Source organism: Chlamydotis macqueenii, chromosome 1, assembly GCF_036417535.1.
Source record: "Chlamydotis macqueenii isolate bChlMac1 chromosome 1, bChlMac1.mat, whole genome shotgun sequence".
NCBI classification, from domain to species: Eukaryota; Metazoa; Chordata; class Aves; order Otidiformes; family Otididae; genus Chlamydotis; species Chlamydotis macqueenii.
In genome coordinates, this window is record NC_141556.1 from 83,229,663 (window position 1) to 83,251,309 (window position 21,647).

The 21,647-nt window shown below is 40.1% G+C and overlaps 2 protein-coding genes across 5 annotated transcripts in view; one reads left to right on the forward strand and one right to left on the reverse strand.

Annotated features, from left to right (window-relative positions):
- TIGAR (TP53 induced glycolysis regulatory phosphatase) overlaps positions 1–21,647 on the forward strand; it is a 168,354-nt gene that overhangs the window by 13,266 nt on the left and 133,441 nt on the right. Inside the window, exons 7-8 of one of the 4 annotated variants that reach the window (XR_015260081.1) lie at positions 9,590–9,681; positions 10,368–10,394. Coding sequence is in view for 3 of the 4 variants with exons in the window: in XM_086758501.1 (XP_086614627.1) it covers positions 9,590–9,646 (57 nt within the window). In the remaining variant the exon portion in view is untranslated. Of the gene's footprint in view, positions 1–9,482; positions 9,682–10,367; positions 10,395–16,806; positions 16,824–19,934; positions 19,953–21,647 lie in introns of those variants that run through there. The other 3 variants (XM_086758501.1, XM_086758507.1, XM_086758516.1) reach the window with 3 other exon arrangements.
- Positions 15,704–19,020, reverse strand: FGF23 (fibroblast growth factor 23). The gene is made up of 3 exons (XM_010125642.2): positions 18,798–19,020; positions 16,639–16,742; positions 15,704–16,141 (listed from the first exon to the last, which is right to left on the reverse strand). The coding sequence occupies exons 1-3, from the start codon at positions 19,018–19,020 to the stop codon at positions 15,704–15,706; spliced, it is 765 nt and encodes a 254-aa protein (XP_010123944.2).

Sequence of the window (21,647 nt, forward strand, 5' to 3'; positions counted from 1 at the left end):
GTGTGTTGGCAAATTTGAACTGGAGTTCTGTACTGAACTTCTGCATCGATAGGCTAAACTTGTTACTTTTTGATCTGCTGGCTTCCTTTCATTTCTTTACAGACACAGAGGAATGCCAGTTCGTTATGGCTCCCTTTTCCCCATATGAGGCAATTCATAAATGTACAGGTTTATCTGGGCAAAGTTTTGTGACTAGGGGTTTTCCAGCAAACATGAAATCTTAATGAAATAGAATCCTGGGAAACTTAAGATTTCTCGTTAACATAAAAACAAGCTTTGATCAAAATGGCTCTATTTCAAGTTTAATTTTGTATAACTAGGCTTTGTTCAAAACAAAGCTATTCTTAAAGTGTTTCAGTGTTATTCAGAAGTAAACATTTCTGAATTCAAATAGTCACAATAAAGTGTTTTGAAAATTAGTAAATTTTTTTTTTTTTTTGAGAAAGCCAGCCATCTGGAAAAATCCTTGGTAGCCAACTATTATTGACATTATGCAAACAGTAAGCTTGTATTTGTGAAATTAAAAAGGGTCTATTTCAAACCAAAAGTACAGAGATGACAGTGGTAGCTTGAGGAACTGCTCAAGACTTGTTTAGAAGTGTGCGTAGGTCTTTTTCACAAATAAAATAATTCATTCTTACTATACCAAAGGAAATAAGTTGTGTACATAGGAAGGAAAAATGGGAATATGGGGTTTTGCACAGCCTCCTCAAGCTTCTTGTGAAATGCGTCTTCCTAGAGGGCTCCTGAATACTAAATTGATGATCACAGCCAAAGAAGGTAGAAAAGTTTTTATTATGGCTGCTAACAGAGTTAATGGCAGAGGGTGGGAGGGGAGTTCACTCTTAATTTGCCTGTCCCTGGTAGTGCCTATTTATTTCAGGAAGGCTAGTTACATAGCAGGAGACTATCCTGTTGGTGCTTTAAATAGCTTGAACTTTTCTGTAATTGCCATGTCCCGAATTTGGCCAGTCATTCCATTAATACTCTTTAGAGCCAGCGTAACCAAGTTTAAAATGTGCATCCTTTATCAGCTAGAAAATGAGTGGAGCCCTAATACATTTTCCTCCCTAAGTCAGTAACTTTTGTCAAATACTTCAAAACACATTAGTGATATCTGTGCTTTCCTTAATTTAAATGGCTTCTTTTTCTTTCTTGCCTACCCTCAAGCAAGTTAATTAACATTTTGTTCTTGCTGATGAGGTAAATATCTTACAGGAACATCTACTTATTTGTTAAATGCTTTGCCACTTCTTGAGTAGTGTTCTTCCCATTGAGATTTTTGACTCTTCCTCTATAATATGCTTTACCTTCTTTAATATATTTGTAGGTTGTTAAAATTTAGACCCATCCTAAGAAACCTGTCTTTATGATTGTATTCTCTAAGTTATTGTTAACAAGTTTTTTCATCTTGTGTTAACTCTTACGTAGGGCAAGCAGACAGTACAATAGCATCTTAACTGTGAAAAATATCGAAGGGTGAAACCATTCCAGCTTTCTAAACAGCTCCTATGTTGATGAAGTAACATTTCTCAATGAAAACTTGAGAGCCAGAATCTTCTTATTAAGATGTTGTAAAACACACCAAATTAGTGCAAACCCATGTGTCGGTGGCTGAGGGAGTATAAGCAGGCAAGCATGTTCTGCAGTTGCCTTGTTGTATTCTTTCCCTATGTATCTGTATTTAGCATTGTTGGAGACAGGATACTGGCGTAGGTGATCTTATAGCCTGCCCTTTTTCTTTAGATTTATTACATCAGATGGAAGCTTCTCTATGCATTGGAAAGTAGATAAGTAATTTTTGAAGCTTCTGAAGTTAATTGTAAGCCTTTTTTTTTCTTTAGATCCATGTATAGTACTGGTCTTTTTAAGTCTTAGAGTCAACACTGAGATTAAATCTTTCTTCTTGCTCTTTTAATAAAGTGACTCTTGTACATTTGTACAGTAATTCCATACAGTTTATTGGGATCACGGGAAAGGAGAGCTGCAGTTACAGATGGTTCTGTTAGAAATAGTAGCTGAACATAAATATTTGAGGGATTACTCAGTGGTGGGCAATGAATACTTTGTCCTTGTGAAATGCCAGTCTCTAATTAGCAGCAGGAGACAAGGCCTTAACAACAGGGTGGATTTTCAGCAGTAGCTGCCAAGATGTAAGAGAGGCTGTGAAAGCAGATCAAGCTGTTAAACACATTACCAGGGTTATAAGAATGTCAAGTGATAAGAAAAAGGTACATTCCTGTTGAATACCTTTGTAGGAAAATAGTGCTGAAGTAAGTGTTAGAGACATCTCAGCTTGGATCTGAGAGAACCAACGCGTGCTTTAAAATTATCTTTTAAACTGGTGAAGGTTAAAATAAAAGCTGTCTTGGTAGGCTTTTTCAGCTCAACAATAGGAGAAGAAAAGGTGACTGTGGAGATCACCAAGATCAAAAGGAAACTCAATCCCCTCCTTTCTAAACTAAGATTTTCTTTTGCTAAAGAGTCCAGTGGTTTTCTGCTCCCAAAAAAGTGATGCTTCAAAAGGTAGGGGAGTTGCGATGTCCTTTGATAAAACGGTTGTTTCTGTTTAAGCAATGCTTTGCCAGGCTGGACTCGATTTGGAAAAGGTGACAGCAAAGGCAAAGAGGAGTTCAAAGTTCCCTGCATGGTGTCATACTTGTTCCTCAGTTTTGGCTCCACCAGCATCATCTCCTAGCAGGTCTGCTAAATGTCTGGCAGTCACCTGGCATGCACTTTGGCCAAATGCACTGGTAGTATCTCAGTTTCCTTCCTCTGAAGTATCAGCCACTTTTCAAGATCTTTGCTCTGTTCGCACAGTTCTTTGTTGGGTTTATGTTTTCCAGACATAGCACTGTCTTTGCAATAGGAGGGGTGTTTTGTAGGGTTTTTTGTTTGCTTTTTGGTTTTTTGGTTGTTGTTTTTTTCTTTTTCTTTTTTTTTTTTTTTTTAAGCACAGAATTTAGATCAGATACTTTTTCTATCCAAGCTTTTAGTATTTTCATGAGGCTGCCTCAGATCCACAGCCCACATGCCTGGACCTAAAATCTGTCAGATTTTCCCCAGATGTGTCCCTCTTGTGAGGGCTTTGGCCAGGAGCCTGAGGTTTTTGGAGATACAGTAATCTCAGGCAAATGGCAACTGCATGAGCACAAATGAACTGCGCAGTGTGTGAGCTGTTTCCCAGACATCCACGGATATGGCCAACCCCCTGTGTGGATGATCTGTTTGCGTGTGGTAAATCCAAAGCTGTTTAGGCACATCTCTGCTGAGATAGCTCACCTGCAAACATCTCTGGGATTTCCTGGCATGCAGGGAGCCCTGCATGTGTGAGTCTATGAATGTCCTGCCTCAGTACCAGGAGCTGGTAGTGGGGTTCCTGAGTGCGCAATCAGAGAGCAATAGCAGAAACCTTGAGAATATGGGCACAGAAGGATACCAGGATAAAAGCACAAATAATGAGTAGGCAATTACTGGTCACCAAAGCAATGCACTTGTTCCAGGCAGAAGCCCTTCTGGGGCCTGGTGGCATGTGATACATTTTCCCTCTGACATGTCATTGGTTATCAAGACATAGCTAAACTGAAGAGGAGTGATGCACTAGACTTGATTGTGGTAAGCTGTGAATGTATTTTGGAAGAGCTAGCTATTGAAAAGTGAATGTACTTAAGTTAAAAGTTGAGTTAAAAAAGAACGCTTCGTTTCAGAAGGGCAAGAATCACAAAACTAGTTTAATAAGGTCTGCTATACTTAAGAGCCTTAAATGGATTTAATGTGGAAGAAAGGAGGGAAAGCTTTGCTTGTTTAAATCAGAGATGTAAAAATTATCTAGAAGTTACATCCCAAACAGGCAAAAATTACAGGGAGGGTCTCTAGATCTATAATCATCTCAGATGGAATTACTGATTCTGGGAAGAGAGCCTAAAAAGGGTAGAAAAAAAGTTGTATCATATAGAGCATTGTATCTCAGATATGAAATGATGAGAATTTGCAAAATAAATTCAAACAAGTAGCAAAACCATCTTGAGATACTTCTATATAAAAATAGAGAACAAGGAAAGGAGTATCAGAAATGTTGCAGTGTGTGGATGGAATAAAGATTAATAGTTATAAATTATAGTCCCTAAAATGAATTACTTCATTTATAGCAGTATTGAACACAAGGGTAAAAGAGGATGGATAATGGGAATGAGGATAGGGAAAAACACTACATTTAAAGCCAAGAATTTAATATGCTCCTGTCAGGGGAAATGACTAATCTTTATCCCAGAATTCTGAAGGCACATCTAAAATTACACATCCGTAAGCAAGTATTTTAAATAGATCTGTCAAATTGGGCGTGGGACCGTATGACTAGAGAATAGGAAATAAAATATTTTTTTATTTGAGAACAGAGGACAAAGTAATCTTACAGAACTGTTAGTTTGGCCTTAATAACATGCAGGGCTTTACAAGAAATTCTGAAGGAGAATGTAATTACGGACAAGAAAGGTAAATGAAACCTGCAATATAATTAAATGAGTTTTTTACCAGAAGTAGTTCCACTAGACTAAACTGGTAGTTCTTTGATGAAATAACTGATTTCTAGGCAAAGGAAAATGATGGAATATGATCTAGGTGAATTTTAATTGAATGCTTGACACAATGCCACAGTGGAAACCATCAGCTCAACTGGAAAAGATAAATGTTACCAGGAAAAAAACCTGTGAAGTAGGTATGCAAGCAATTTATGGGCATATGAGTAAGTAGTAATATCCAAGGTCAAGCACTGAGCTGGAGTAAAGTTAATATTTAAGTTCCTTATGGGGCAATTTTTTTTAATGACTTTGAATAAAAATATAGGAATGTGTAAATGTTAGTGAGGAAGCATGATCCTGTGTGGGTTAGAATATCATGAAGAGGAAGAAGTGATGAATTTGAGGAGAGAAATTAAAGACCTGACATGAAACCAGCTACTACAGACTGAAAGCTCAGGCCCTGTGATACCACTGACAAGAATGTCCACTACATGGGAAAAAAATTGTCAAAAACAACAAAGGAGGATAATAACCTGGGGTAATATTAATGTCTGACTTACTGTGGGTAGTTGGTGGTGTTGCGTTTAGAAAGACAAGCTTGATCCCAAAAGGTATCTCTGGTCAAGGTAAGGAGTCATTAATGCCATTGTACAAGCACTGATGAGATCTCCCCTGCAACGCTATGTGTAATTCTTCCCAGTTTAAAGTAGGAGCTGGGAAATGCACCTCTACGTTGAAAATGGGAAACAATGACCCGGGTTAAATAAATCAGGACCCTTAAGTTATTCAGATAAACACCAACAGCGTTTTGTAGAAGACTTCCTCTTAGCAGTAGATCCAGGAGTTAGTGTTTAATGCATGGTTAGTTCTGGGGGGAACAAGTAGGCAATATTTCACTTAGGAATGTTGCTGTTTCTAAATTGTGCCTTCCTAAGTGTGTTACTTAACTTCATTCTTGTCTGTTAGCTTTCAGGGTGACTCTGGCAGATGAATGCTACAACTCCTGCATCTCACTGAAGAGCTCAGCGTAGGCAAGAGATAGAGAAACCTACTTTACAGAAGGATTTCAAGCTCAGTAAACCATCAAACAAAATCACAGAAATTGAGGTTAAATTTAGTTAACTTGTCAGTCTTACTACTTCTTGAGTCTTAAAATCAGTTCTTCTCCCTTCTAAAACCATTTGGGCTGTTTTTAGGATTCTGCCTTTGCGTCAGCAAATAAACTCCTGGCCTATGCACCAGAAGTTGTTCAAATACGGAGAATAATTTTTGGGAATGAGGATCTGCCCAGACTTCTGGAACAAGTTTGTGGTCTTATTCAATCTGCTGTCTGCAGTGTGCAGCTTCCCCTTGCTTTAGCAAAACTGCATAGCCCTCAAGTTACTCAGCAAAATACTCAGATTTCTGTAAGATATTATCCAGATCAAGCATTTAACAGCACACAAATAATGAGATATGTGGTAGGTTAATGAAGATTTACGAAATTAAAGGTATGAAGATTAAAAAGGAAGTGCAAGAGTGCTGGAAGATATTTGAATTATCATGCTTTAGGATCTAAAACAGTGTAACAAGGCTTGGACAAAAACATGCTATGTTACCGTTATTGGGACCATTCTTTCAGTTGCCTGGTCACTATCAGGAACAGGATTCTGGACCAGGTGTGACCCTTGATGTCCTGTCTTCTTCTATTAGAATGACAACTCTAGGTAAAAAAAAATACTTAAGGGTTCTCTTATTTCTTCAAGTAGCCAAATATGCCTCATAATCTTCACCTCCTGGTAGTGTTTGAGACCTGTCTGTGATTAGCACCCTACTCTTTTTTTTTTTTTCATGGCTCTTTTGCAAACATACATGACTCATAAAAACAAAACTTCATTAATCCTTGCGAAAAACATGGGTGTTTGGGTGAAACGGGTGCATAAATGTTTTTTATCTTTCAATTTCAGCATAAATCTTCCATATGAAGCCCTTTCTCTCCTAGCTATGGACTTTTTCTGAATGTCTGTGATTTTTTTCAAAAAACAGAATCAGATAAGAAATAGAAGGTGAATCCCTGTTAAATCAAGCTAAGGGCTGAAGGCAAGGACAGGGGAAGATTGGATGGTAAGTGATGAAAAGAGCCGAACAAGAGCCTGCATGTCAAGCAGGAGAGCAGAACAAGCAGCCGCATGAGCCTATGTTATGCTCAGCAGGTGTGACTTCTGCTAGAAGGCACTTGGTGCTTCCTTGTTATGCCTGAAGCACTAACAACCTTTAAGCTTGTGCTGGCAAGTCCACCAACAGCCTAGCCCTTCTCACAGCAAAACTCAGGGGCTGATCAATGTGTCACAAGAACCTTTTAGTTTGGGCTTTGGCCACCACTAGTCTCTAGTGCTGTTACAAAAAAAAACCAAAACAAAACAAAAGAAAAAGAATGAAGGGAAAAATGGTCAAAGGTCTTGTGAGCTTATTACTGTATTCGTGTTGAAAGACAAGGAAGAGGAAAGGATTACAGGATTACTACTGAAGAGCAGCTTGTAAAATTACACAATTCACAGTGAGATAAAATTCAGCAATAGAAAGAATAGCTGGGTGCTCTCAAAGTGGCCAGCTCAGGCGCCTCTGCCCCTCATGCTTCCATCTTCAGCAGCTCTGGAAGGAGAGAGCACTGGCCAAAGGCAATGTGAGGATCTCTGGAGGGAAGGTAGAAGGTTACATCAAGGCATCAAAGTGACCATAATCCCAAAACCCCACACAAGCAAAAGAAGCAGGCCAGTTATTTTTTCCTTCAAAGAGGATTCTTTGATGCAAAACCAAAAGTGAGATTCTACCTGCTTTATTCTGGTATATCCATCTATGGGAAGCTGAGCCTGTACTGTAGATGTTGGTTTTGTAACTCAGTGTTGAGTTTACAACATGGATTGTTTTGTGCTTTTGGATGTTGCTTTAAGTGGGTCCAGATTCATCCCAAACTCTGTGTGAAACAGCTCAAAATACTAAATTTCACTCTTTTTTTTCACCTTCTAAATTGCTTTTCCTTCTGGCATATCGACTTAATTCCTTCTCTGTATTCAATAGCTTAGAAGAATTTTGCACTACACCATGCATCAGCAACTATATCCTGTGGTTTTCTTCTAGACATTGGTCATTTGTTCTAAAGGGAGTCAAAACACAAAGAACCATATGGATCTCATATAACTCGTACCTCCTTTATTGTTCTCGGCTGTGATGATCTTGGATTGGGATAGATATGGTCCACCAGCTCCTTATGCCAGAGTCCCTAAGTATTGCACCCTGCTCAGGCCTCTACAGCCTTCCAGTCCTGATGCTACATGTTCCCTTCCTCATCCTTCCCTGCCACTTCTCTCACATCTGCTTTCCCCATCACCCTCTTCCTTCCTTCATTCCTCCCTTCCTTCCTCCTTCTCTGCCAATTTTTTTGTGCTTCAAAGGCAAATACATCTTGAAATCCTCATGCTGCAGCAAGCTGCTGAGCTCTGTGTAATACCATGTAATCAGTTGGCCACCTGCCATTTCTCAGCCACTCCCCTTTCTTTTTCTCTCCTTTTCCTCCTTGTCTTTTAGCATCACATCAGCCCTGTGAAGAAGCAAGCAGGAACTTGAGTCTCAGGTAGCCCCATCCTGTGTAAGCCCTGTGGCTGATACCACCAGGGCTGGTTCTTTGGACCCCTACACAGGTGAAAGCCTTTATCTGCAGTTACAGGTAGCATAAGGTACACAGCAGTGGTACATGGGGTCATGTCCTGCAAATGTGTCCTGAAAGTACCCTGATTACTGTAAAACCTATGAAAATACCATCAATTATTTCAAGCTTGTAACAAAACCTTTTTAACTGATTCATACATGTGGAATAAAAATGTATGCAAATCACCAGCACAGGACATGCCCTGAAGGAGCTGGTGACTTGAGAAGCAATATAAGCATTGTAAATAACCATAAGAGAAACATACAGGAAAGACAGGGAAAGACTCTTCAGCAGGGCCTGTTGTGACAGGACTTGGGGTAATGGTTTCAAAATAGAGGGAGGTTGATTTAGATTACATATTAGGAAAAAAAATTTTTAAATTAAGACCACAGAAGACTGGTACAGATTGCCCAGAGAGGTGGTGGATGCCCCGTCCCTGGAAACATTCAAGGCCGGGGTGGATGAGGCTCTGAGCAACCTGATCTAGTGGAAGGTGTCCCTGCTGCTTGCTGGGGGCTTGGACTAGATGACAGTTAAAGATCTCTTCCAACCCTAACCATTCTATGATTCTATGAGAAGGGAATTTTTTTTTCTCTCTCTTAGATATTAAGACTTGAAAAAGTACATTGTTATATTATACACTTGCAAGCTCCTGTCTAGAGCACTTCAGTATTGCCCAGCATGGGCTGCCAGGATCATCTCTGCACACCAGTGTGCCTCTATGTCAGCAGCAAGGATGGTAGGAAGAGTTTTGGGTCTTCCTGCAGGACACCCCACAGTGAATGGCAGGAAGGGTAAGCAATGGGGCTCTCTCCTGCCCCCCGACCCTCATTGCCCTTAGGCAGGGACTGCAGGTCCCTGGTTTTACAGGATCCCAGAACTTTGGTTTGAGATACTGCAAAGGGTTAGGCTTTGAGCTTGTTCTTTGAAAACTGGGAGTTATGTTTGATTTAAAGCTGCCTTATACTTAGGACAACGTGATGATCTGTGTATGTGGCTAGCCTGTGACCTGGCATGAGATGTTCTCTTTACATATCTGTGTGACACACGGGAAAGCCAGAAGAAACATTATTTAGATTTAAGCCACATTGGGTTAAATTTCCTTTTATCCCTAAATAAGTAAATAGATACACCATTAAATTCACAGTGGTACAGGAGGAAATAAAGCCATAACTGAACTTAAGTGGGTTCTTTGTGGGCTCATGAGTAAGCAAAATGAACAGTAAGGAAAATGAATTAGATTATAATTGTGCCGTGTTGTAATCGTCTGTCACATCAAGGCTGAATTCTGCTGAGATCTGGAAATAACTTGAGCGTGAGCATCATGGACCAGCGAGAGCCTAAGCCTGAAGTGGGACAAGTTGACCTTCTCTGTGTCTGGTTTTAGAAAGAAAGCATGAATGGAGCTGCAAAAGGAAGGAAGGAACCAAAAGGAGATGGCTGATGTGAAAAGTGGTCTTGGAGAACTGAAACTTGCTGGTGAGTGCCTGTGTACAGGCACGCCCTATGCTGGGCAGACCCATGCTACTGAGAGAGCTGCCACTCCTGCACCCCAAAGATGAGAGGCAGGGAGGGCTGCTCTGTGGCATTGTTACTGCTCTAGCTCTTAGCCTTGTTTTTTTCTAGCTTTGAGATATATAAAGGCAAATACACTACCATCCACATAGAGCCATAGCAGTAATGCCACTGCAATTCTAGTAGTTATATCAGGACAAAACACAGATGGGTGATGTCTACCTGGCAGTTTGTTCTCAGCCATGAGAAATGTACTCTTTGCAGTTGATTTTCTCCCCTCATTTTGCAGCCACATGTTACCCATAAAAAGGCCAATGCACCTGATTCTGCTGACCTTTTAATTTCATTTTACCTGAAAAATGAAAATTGAAAAATGTCTTTACAAAAAAAATCTTTCAGATGTGTACATATATGGAATAGTTTACATGCAAGTTTACCAGCTTTCTGCTGGTCCTTTGTGGCAATGTGGGCTTAAAGAGTTAGATGATAAAGCTTTCTATATTTAGTAAATAAGTAAACAAGGCCCGGTTAAATCTTCTGAGATGTCCTTTGAGAGCTGCCATTCACACTATTGCTCAAGTACTATTCTTTAATGTAACTATTGACAGACACTTCTAGAAAAACGGTCACTTAACTTTTCAATTTTCCAGGATTTATTTGGCCTAGAGGTGGGGATCAAGTGCTTTTTTTAAGAGATGTCTGCTTTTAGAAGGGCACCTGAAACAGGCAGTCCATATTTCATTGATTCTCCTTTATCTTTATCATCCATACTCTTACTTTCAGTGCTGTGCTGAGGTACCTTGCAGATGATCAGTGTTTTATTTGGGTTACTTCATGGAGAAAACAACCTCAGGAATAATTTCTAATAACACCTCGTGATCCATGAAATGTCAGTCTTTGGATTGTTCCTCTTTTTCAGCATTTACTCCTTGCTTCAAGATCCAGTTTCATTTTCAGTTCACAACACACCAAGCAAGCTTCCTGGACAAGGAGAGATAGTAACTAAACATACCTTTGTGTTTGTCCTCCTTTTGGAAAGAGAGAGTTGTGACAGAGATGGTTTCTGGGACCACAGTTGCTCTACACCGTTCTTTCTTCTTTCCCTGTCAATGAGTTTGAACAGTCTTAAGGCAGTAGTGAGATTTCAGGTGTGTGGGAGACTAAATGATACAAGCTGATTTTTTAAAAATACTTTGGCATGTATTAAGTTTTTCATATGCTTCAGTCCTGTTGCACGTTCCTGCTGTGCTTCTTCCCCCTTTGAAGTCCATGGACCTGAACTTTAGCAATGGGAGGGGAAAGGGATCTTGGAGAAGACAGTTCCCCACCTACCTGACCACTCTCCCACTGAAGTCCACTGTCCTCTTGCGCACAAAGGGCAACAGTACTGTGGGTACCTGGTGGTAATACAATGCTTCTTTTGGTACTGGCACCATAGCAGATGCAAATGAAGCCACCGACTGTGACAGAGCTCCGTAGAGTATCTGTGGTGAGGGGAAGCACTGCGAGGAGATAATCTGTCAGACCCATGGGCACTTGCCATTTTGTAACTTTCTGGGGACCATTGCAGGAAAGAACTATGAGGGTGATATCTGCAATTTATTCAATCTGTGACCCCAAGGATGACCCTAGGAATAGAATTAGAATATTTTGTGTGAGCAGTAATGATAACTTACCAAGTGTCTTTTATCCTAGTATCTTGGAGCTAGGATCACAAATATTTCCTAGCAGGACTGAACTGCTAGAGCAGTGTTTTTCCATTGCTTTTAGGTTGCAGAAGAAGTTTCCCAGTAGAGATGACATTGCTGTGGTTTTGTTTAGCGAGGGGGGGCCTAAGGTGGCAGCTTCTGTAGGAAACTGCTAGAAGTCGCTCCCCTTTGTTCAGTGGACTCTGCCGGGCCTAGGGCGACCCGCTGCTGGCCAAGGCTGAGCCAATTGGTAGCAGAATGTTCCGTGATAAGGCCTCTGCGATAATGTATTTAAGAAGGGGAAAACAGGAAAAAAAAAAGAGAGAAGAGAAGATGTGAAGAAGCTGAGTGGGGGCAGAAGCACAGAGGGGGAGGCGCGGGCCTCGTGGGCCTTGCAGGCCTCACCCTCTGGCCTCTTGCCAGGTGGCCGACTGGGCCCAACTCAGCCCAGCCTGGCTGCAAGAAGTGGAGAGGAGATGAGATGTGAATGAGATGTGAAAAGATCCTGAGAGGCGTCTGCCTGCCTGTTGTGAAGAATTTTTCTTGTGAGAGGAACGGCTGCAGATGCCAAGGTCAGTTCACAAGGAGGGGGAGGAGTAATAAGGCTCCTGGCCAAGATTCCCCTGCAGCCCATGGTGATGACCATGGTGGAGCAGGTTGTCCCCCTGCAGCCCATGGAGGTCCACGGAGGAGCAGAGATCCACCTGCAGCCCATGGAGGACCCCACATCAGGGCAGGCGGATGCCTGAAGGCGGCTGTGGCCTGTGGAGGGCCCACTGGGACAGCCGTTCTGGAGGGACTGCACCCCGTGGAAGAGATGACCCACGCCAGAGCAGTTTCACAAAGGACTGTGGGCCTTGGGAGGGACCCCATGCTGGGGCAGGGGAGGAATGTGAGGAGTTCTTCCCCTGACGATAAAGCAGCGGCATAAAACAACGCGTGATGAACTGACCGTAACCCCCATTACCTCTTCCCCCCTTGTGCCCCTTGGGGCGGGGAAGGAGGTAGAGATAATGTTAAGCTCGGGAAGAGGGAGGGGTGGAGGGAGATTATCTTGTTCTCTGTCTCATTATCCTGTTGGTTTTAGTAATAAATGAATAGTTTTCCCCAAATCAAGTCTGTTTTGCCCGTGACGGTAACTTTAAGGATTTTCTCCCCGTCCTTATCTCAAACCTCAAGCCGTTTTTCTTATATTTTCTCTCCCTATTCTCTTGGAGGGTGGGGGGAGTGAGAGAGAGACTGCATAGTCTGGTCCCGATCGGGGCTGAACTACGACAGACATTCTCTTCATGATCAGTTTAGTCCTACTACGGCTTTGTTTTTTTCACCATCTTTTGCAGAACTTTCACAGTTCTGGTGCATGAACACTCAGCTGTAATATGAGGCTGAAAATCACAGGCGATAGTGGAACACATAAATTTTCAGGCACAGCTAGAACCATTTATTTACTCAAGTCCTTTGGGAATGAGGGACTTGAACAGACGATACAAAATCCACCATTTGGAGAGAAGGAAAATTTTATTGGTAATTTTATAAAAGGAAACAGTGTCTATAATACATCGTTATAAATATTTATAAATATTCTGTGAGACTTAAGACCCACTCAAATAAATAAATAAATACTGCAATATAAATAAGTAATGCTTTCTTACTAGCTGGTGATGGCCAGCATCTCCTTTGAAGAATTAATTCTTCTGACATTTCAATACAGTTCTCTATAGTTACAAATATGATTTTTAAAGCAAAATCTGTTGTGCTTTTACTCTTAGCTTAGGTACTAAATTCTTTGCCTATTGGTGGAGTAAGCACCCCTTCTTACTTTGTTCTAAAGTATGAATATACAGATGGTATGCCACCAACATTTTCCCGTCAAAATTTGGTATGGATTGAGACAGAACTTCTCATTATTCAGATTGTTGTAGATCCGTTGACTTGGAGTCCTAGAGACCTCTGTGGAGCTTACAACAATTTATGCAAAATAAAAACTTTGCTTGTGTAATTGCTGTGCAGAGTTCTCAAGGAGCAAAAGCCAAGAAGAATGGTATAGGAATCAGGTAAAACTATTAAACAAGAACACATAAATAAAATCACACCTCTCCACTGTACAGACAGCAAGGTAAGAAGTCTTGCTGTATTTTGAATAAGAAAGAAAATACACAACTATCCACCTGCCCTGGAACTCTTCTAAATCCATTAGAATCACTCCTTTCCTTTTGAAATGAATGAAAAACGTGATGAGGTTTTTTTTATGACAACCAACAAACTATGAGGCAGAGCTCTTGGTCTAATCCTAATCATTTGGCCTGTCCTGTGTTCCTAAGAACATATATGAATTAGGAATCACTCCACATAGGAAAACTATTCCCACAGCAGAATCAGGCCCTATGACTTGTCTAACATAACAGTCTGGATGTTGTAGATAGAGAGATATCATGTGTGTGTATATGTATATACACATATATATAGAGGGAAAAAAAATTGAATGCTGTCAGTAGGATAGACTAGAATAATTTCAATGAAAATAAGGAACACAGGGGGCCTTATTTTGATTTTGTTACATTGCTGTAACTCCAGTGGCTTCAGTGAATGACTTCATGAAACAGAAAGAACAGGACTGGAATCTAGCCTTATGTCTTCTGCATTATTGCTATGAGCACATTTGGGGCAAGTGTACCATTTTCAGGCTATTGTCAGGCTGTTAAATACACCAAATAAACAAAACAGAAGAATATGCATCTTGAGATGCAGAAAATGCACACATACCAAAATAAAAAGCCCTTCTCAAAACGTCTACCACACTGGATTTTTCTGCAACTCATCAATACCTTGCTATTGTTTTCTGTGGAGTACATCAAAATAACTTTTTCAAAACTACACATATTTAAGATTACAGGAACCAAAATGAAAATAAATAAGGGAGAAGAATAGCTGTGTATGGACATAATTTTCAGAATCCTTGTGGAAATGAATATAGCTCCATTAAAACCACTTAAGCTGTACTGAATTCTCCCAGCTAATAATTCGACATCTAAATTACAATGAAAAGCTCTGCTCTGTAGATACCGCGTCTTAACTAAAGATTTGTAAACTTCAGGTATATATATGGAGACTAGATTCTGAAAAGTAAACTTACCCATAACATGCCAATCTAGGGAAGAGGTTTTGTCAACATTAGAGCTCTGATTAACATTAAAGTAATTTCACTCTTACAAGTATAAAGCATCTGATACCTGCTCAGAACTAAATACAAACATGGATGCTGAACTTAGATTCTCCTTTTCTAAATACAAACCTCATTTTCACTTACTAGATGAGAGTCTCCATGAGCTTTGGATAGTTTGACACCTATAAGGCATAATTCGGGGAAAATTTTTTCCCTTTGTATATTTCAGCAGTGTGCAAAACAAACCATCCTGTTCAATACACTATTGATTATTAGTAGACCTGGTACCTTACTCTGGGTTAGAAATATGCAAAACTAATGAATGTATCTACATTATATTTCCTTATTGTGACACTAGAATTTAGTGAATACAGAAATGTGATAGAGAAGGACTTGAGAGAATCATGTAATAGAATCAGATTCATCTGATAATAACAGTGAGACTCTCCTCTTTTTTTTTTTCCCCCAAACATCAGCTTGGATTCAATAAGCATCAGAAATGTCTCTTTCTACACAAGATCATTTGATCTTGTCCTGTTCTCCTGTCAGTTACTCCAGTTTTCCATGTGTGCTGCTCCTATGACAGCAGAGGTCACCTTTTTACTTCTATGGGTGTGAAAAGAAACTGAAGCTCCAACTTAACAGCTAAAAACATATATGGTAATTTTTAAATAATAATGTAACACCATCGGTTGGTTTGTCTGCTGTGCTTGCACAGCCCAGGATGGTGCTATTAGGAGGATTTCCTTCCTCTGTTGGAATCTCAGATACTCCAAATCTCTTCCCAGTTACATCAGTAGCATAACATCAGTTTCTCATTTGATTCAAGAGAATTCTTTTTTTCACTGATGCATACTTAAGGCAATTCAGCCCCAAAAAAGAGTTTGATTTGTATCATTCTTTTAAAAAATGTACCTCCTTTCTAGTAAAACAGAGCCCCAACTGGAAAACGTCCAACTTGGTTTTTTTCAGTAAACTGTCATCTGTAAGTACAAAATTTGAAATGAAGGCTTTTTTTCCCAATGCCTTTCAGGTTTCTAATAGCCATTTTGACATTCAGATCAAGTATGCTAGACAGTTCCTTTTGCCAGTTATATTCGCCCATGTCTTCAATTTGCAAGTAACGGGGCCACAGTTATCTTGTAATATAAAAGCGAGGACTTGCGTACCTCCTGGCATCCATCATAGCGTGTGGATCATCTGGGTTGACCACATCATTCTGGTTGAGTCTCATGGGTTCTCTGGGCATGTGTGAAATGTCTGCTTGCTGCGGCAGCTGAGATCCAAACACGGAGATCTTTCTCTGTGAGACCAGGATCTGGTGAGGATCCATTGGATCGATATCTGCACTTCTAGTATTTCTGTGTGGCTCAGGTGTGTTGAATCGAAACAAAGGGATTTCATTTCTCCTGGACAAAAACTGGGAGTATGGTGGTGGATTCATACCAGGGAAGAAAACTTGTTTAACTCTGCCTAAGCTAACAAGGAAGTTGTGTTTGGGAGACTGGTATACATCATATCCATTTTCCAGTGTCTTGTGGTTGAACACACAGTCCTCTTGACTGAAGTAATGCTTAGGGAAAAAAATATGACACCTGTGAGCATAGGGATTTGGTGAATTACAAGTGCCAATTAAAGACAGAAAGAGGGATGAGATCTTGCAGCAGGTTTTTTTCTGATCTGCCAGCTCTGTAACTCAGACAACTCAAGTTTTAGTCAAATGTTGATCTGAGATGCATGCCCATGTTTTCAGCAAAGGTTTTATAATGATAACATTGTTTTCTTTCAGAGCTGCATTGTTTGAGCTACTCCCAGGAGGAACAGAGATTGGTCCATCACTGGATCTCATTCTGCCCTCATTTACTCAAGCAGGAACTCAGATTGTTTTTGTCAGCTCTATAACTCAATACAATCAAAGAAGACAGGAAAGGTTAACCTAAGTCCTCAGCTCACTTAAATCTGCATCCTCCTATTGTAGCTATACAGATTTGCCCTAAGCTGAGGAAGTAGGCACCACAGTAGCAGACTGCATGTGTCTTCCAGTCTTGAATCTTAGTAAAGGTCACTCACCGAACCAAAAATGTTTCCTCTCATGTCCATACATAGGTAGCGTCCACTCTTCACACCTGTGATTATTACTGAGCCAGCACCTTCAGACTTGATCATTAAGGCACCTGTTTAGAAAAACAAAGATGGCAAACCAAGGACCCAGTTCGACACTGCACCATTGCCTTACAGATCCACAGATGCTCTAGCTGGAAGTATCCTCTAAACCAACTTCCCGTATGACCTGGAACTATTGCCCACCCTAGATCAGGTTAGCTGTGGCTTTGTCTGTCTGAGTTTTGGAAAGCTCCCAGGGTGGAGATGCCACAACCTCTCCAGATGCCCTGTTCCAGTGCTGCACTGACCTCCCAAAGAACTTTTTTCCCTAACATCCCCTCTGAAGTCCCAAAGCACAGCCTGGAGACATTGCCCTTAGTTCTGCCATTGGCCACTACCAAGGGGATTTTGTTTCCCTCATCTTTGTGATAGCCCTGTGGCATTAGATTATCCTGAACCTCCTTTTTGCTCTACTAAACAAGCCCCACTCCCTCAGCCTTTCCCAATAGATCATGCTCAAGGCCTCTAACCATCCTTAAAACCCACTGCCTGACCAGCTGCAGTTTCTCTGTGTGCATCTTGAACTGGGGTTGTTACAGTGCTCAAACAGCAGTTTCACCAGTGCCAAGTGGGAGTAACAACTTTCTGTGACCTGCTGACCACAGTAGGTGGTTTGCCTTCCTCTCAAAGTGAGTGTGTTGTTGACTTACGTTTGACTCAGTGCCTGCTGTAACCCTCAGGTCCTACCCAGGAGGGCTGTATACATCCAAAACTGTGCAGCTGCAGGGGGTTATTGCAGCCCTGGTGCAGAACTTTGCACTTCTCATTGATATGGCATCTCAGCGGCACTGTGGTGACGTGGCAAAGATTCATTAACCCTCCCTTTCATGACCCCTTTCATTGTCTGATTTCCACCCTCCCAGCTCCACCATTCCAAATACTGGTGTATTTGCTTCACAGCTGTTACGGGGAAAAGATGGTATTTTGCTGTCTGTTGTTCTCTAAAACATCACACTGGTTCTTGACCAATATACCTAAAATGAGTTTTAGAAAACCTTTAAATATGCAGGAAGAATAACCACAAGGCAGTGCAAGTGTTCCTGCAAGTGTAATCATTAGTAATCTCTGGAAAAAAATAACAGAACTTAATCTTTTTTTTTTCTTTGATTAAATTATAACTTTAAAAAACATCCTTTACTCCTTATATACTTACATAAAAACATTGTTACATATGCTTACATTTTTAATTGAGTGTATGAAGAAGATGCCGTGCAGCAATAATAATAATAATAATAAACATGACTTTATGATGTCTAGCTACTTGTGATTTGAGTGCTGCTAAAATATAAGTACTTTTGAAATGGTATGAAAGAACTCTAAGTCTAAAAAACCGCCAATTTTTCTACTAACTGTAGTGCTTAGGCCAGGCATTCAGCAAAGGAAGAAGAATACCTTAGTTTTCCATGAAAATAAACTGTGATGAGACAATTTGAAAACCTTTTAGTTACAGTAGGGAATAGTTACTTCTCATGAACCCCAAAAGCTAAGCACTTACATTATGACAGTCTGGCCTTTCTGTAGATTCCTCCTTTTTATTGGACCTTTGCATATCCATATTCTATGCCCATTAGAGCCAGTTTTAGTAGTTATCAGCTCTCTACCCCAAAATAAAGATTTTACGGATGGTATTAATTTTCCACCACTGCTGTGCTGAGTTCCCTCAGTGCAGTTCCTTTGGTAAGACTGTCACTGCAATGGGAAGTAGCTATTTGGGGGGTGGCATCACTGACATCTAATAGGAACTTCCACAAGAAGATGCAGGTAAAATTGTGAAGTGAAGGATAATTGAGGTAGTTTTTGCAGAGTGTTAGAGGAACCAGAGGACTTTACTTCTCTTAGGCGAGCAATGACATTCCCCATCCACTAGATTTCTCTGAAGTGATTTTGTTTATTTATTAAACAAAAGGAGGATTATAATTATGTATATTTTCCGTCTCATAGCTATACTCCTCTGTCTACCTGCCTAACGAGAGGAGGGGATTTTTCTATAGGTAGTGGGAAAGCAAAAATCTTATTCTCCCTCCCCTGCTTCCATGAAGACTGAGGGTTCATACTAAGCTACTTACTGTAAATGGTTTGGTGAGGAACACCATCAACGTAGCCATCAGCGTTGATTTGGAGATGGAAGCTGTTGCTCTCTGTATCTGTGTAGAGGTGCATCAGGCAATCTCCATTCCCCCAGCTGGGATTCAGCAGTGGAGAGGAGTTGGGAAAAGCGAGGGTAGCCTTCAGGCTAGAGAGTACCAGCAGCATGTACCCCAGGCAGCTGTAGGGACTGCTTTGCGACATGGCTCGCTGTTCCTAGCCGTTGGTCAGTATCTGCAACTTGATACGCCTCTGTGCTTCTTTTGTTCCCTTGGTCGCCTGTGTCTGGAGTGTGAATCCTCAGATAAGTTCCCTTCTTTTCTGCAGAGGCTTATAAAGGGCAGCAAAGTGACATCACACAGGAAAAACTTCTCCACATCCTTGATTTTTGTCAAAGAAACATTTTAAGTGTCCCGAAACCTCAAGGGAAGGATCTCTGGCTAAGGTGCGGGGGGGAAAAATGTAAGGTTTCTAAAGACAGCTCATGAAAGCTAATCATATGTTCAAATGTTATCTACAACCCTGTGACATCTGAAAGCTTCCCACGCCCCTACTGTTAGATCCAGGAAGAGCAATCCACTGCACTTTACTTTTACTGAAGGGAATGACCCTTCAGACCTGAATGATCTTTTTTTTTTTTTTTTCAGATAAGTTTATTTAGATTCCCACTTCCCCTCTCAGATTCCAAACTGCATTCTGATTTAGTGGAAACATCAAATACTACTAAATTTTTTTTTTTACAAATGTATCAGAAGCCAATATTAGGCTGTCGTGGGTCTGACTCCCACTTCATTATGGTGTAAATTTAGCAGTGAGCCTGTTGGGCTGTTATTTGTGTTGCTCCATTTAAGCCAAGGAAACTTGCTATGAGCACAACCCACTTCAGATAAGCTGCTCCTTTTATTTCTCCTGTTTCATTTTGAGTCACTTAAATAATTTAAAGTTGGACAAACAGCTGAAAATTACCTGTAAAATACTTATAACCTGCATGTTTGTTCCTACATTGCACATGTATCTGTTAGACATTTACAGAGTAATATGGGTTAGCATGACCAGTAGATCCAGGATCTGCATCAAACCTGAAATCACTCACATTTGGCACATTTTTATTACTTCAGGTACAGCAAGCAAGCTTGGAAGAACTACAAAGGGACATGACCAAGCTGAAAAGTAATAAACGGACGGCAATGTTTAAAAATGTTAGAAGACACAATACGTGCTTTTCAGTTGTCCTCTCAATGTCCTGCATCTTTACAAACAAATTTTCTGATTTAAAAAAAAATATGGTTCCATTTATTGTATGAAAACACTGTACTAATGGGAAACTGTGTATACAGGTAAAGCAATGATGACAGGAGTAACAAGTTATAAAACTAGACTGTGTTATGATTTCTTTCAAAAATTAATTCAAAACTGAAAAGAGTACTAAACAATAATTTTTCTTTTTCTTAAAGAAAGCTGAGGATTTTACTTGGAGCAGTCTTAGCTTCAGTTACAGTATAGTTGGACACAGTATGCAAAATTCTTTGTTTCATTAACAAGCTGTGGAGCAGTGCCATCAGCATCAAATGTATTATGGATTGATACAAATGCAACCAACTACAATTGGACCAACCAACTTGGTCCAATTTTTTTTTTTAATTGGTTAAAATTAGCAAAACTCTGCCAAATTCTTCTGTCACACCTGTGTAAATCTAAAGGCTTGCATCAGTGTATATACACCTGTGTAAATGACAGCATTTTTTAGCCAAAGTGTATAAGGGTCATATCTTAAACTGAGTAGAATGACAAAACTGTCTTCACTGAGAGGCACCCTAGTCTACAGATGTTTTACTGCTTATAGCATACAAAATGCTTTACTTTAATTCAAAAGTAAGCTTGGAAGGAAAGGAGGGTTATTTTTTTCTTCCCTTTTTTAAAGTGATTGTTGAAATTATCCACCAACATTTTTCACTCTGGTATTAAAACAAATGTTTAGGGGGTTTTTGTTGTTGTTTGTTTGTTTTGTTTTTCTTTTGCTCCCTTTCATTAGACAACCATGGAAATGTATACTCAGAAGCAGTTGCAAAAGTTTATGCGAGAGCCACTTACAGGATAGTGTGTCCTCTTGGAATTTGTTGTGATTCTTTCGTGAGGCAGATTTTCTGGTTTAATATTTCATATTCAGCATGAAGTTTTTCTGTGCTTGCCATTGTGCACTGATCTGATCTCTCTACAATGTCTTAGCTGCAGAGAAACCGTTCTGAGATGTTTGAAAAATTTTCAACCCCATTCAGCATTCAACCCCATTTAAGCACACGCCAGTTGTGAGCAGCTGTTTCTTTTTTTTTTTTTTGTATGTCAAAGAAGCAAAGACTACTTTCACATGCTTAAATTGTTTGGCATTTTCAAAAGTTTCCCATAGGATCAGCAAAACTCCAGACTTTGCTGAATTCTATTTAAGCTGCTGGGCAAAAGCAAATTTATTTAAGTCTCTGTTTGTGAGAATGATAATGCAAATTTTGTATTTTGCAAATATTTGCAAATTTTCTTTTCATAGACTTTTTTGTTGTTGTTGTTTTAAACCTACACATGTCAACTGCATGTGTTTTCTTTAACAGTTCATTTCTTTTTTATTTCAGATGGATCCATTTATTCCTTCTGTTGGTAGGCCACTTACGTTCTCTTACCCATTCAGCTGTTGATGAAGTAACCAGGTGTATGAAAGCTTGTTTACTTCTTCATCTGTCTGTTAGCCTAATAGAAGTGATGGCAACCTTTCTTCCCATGTATCATTATGCTGTTGCATCAGTAATAACAATATTTCTGCAACTTTTACCACATATGTCAGT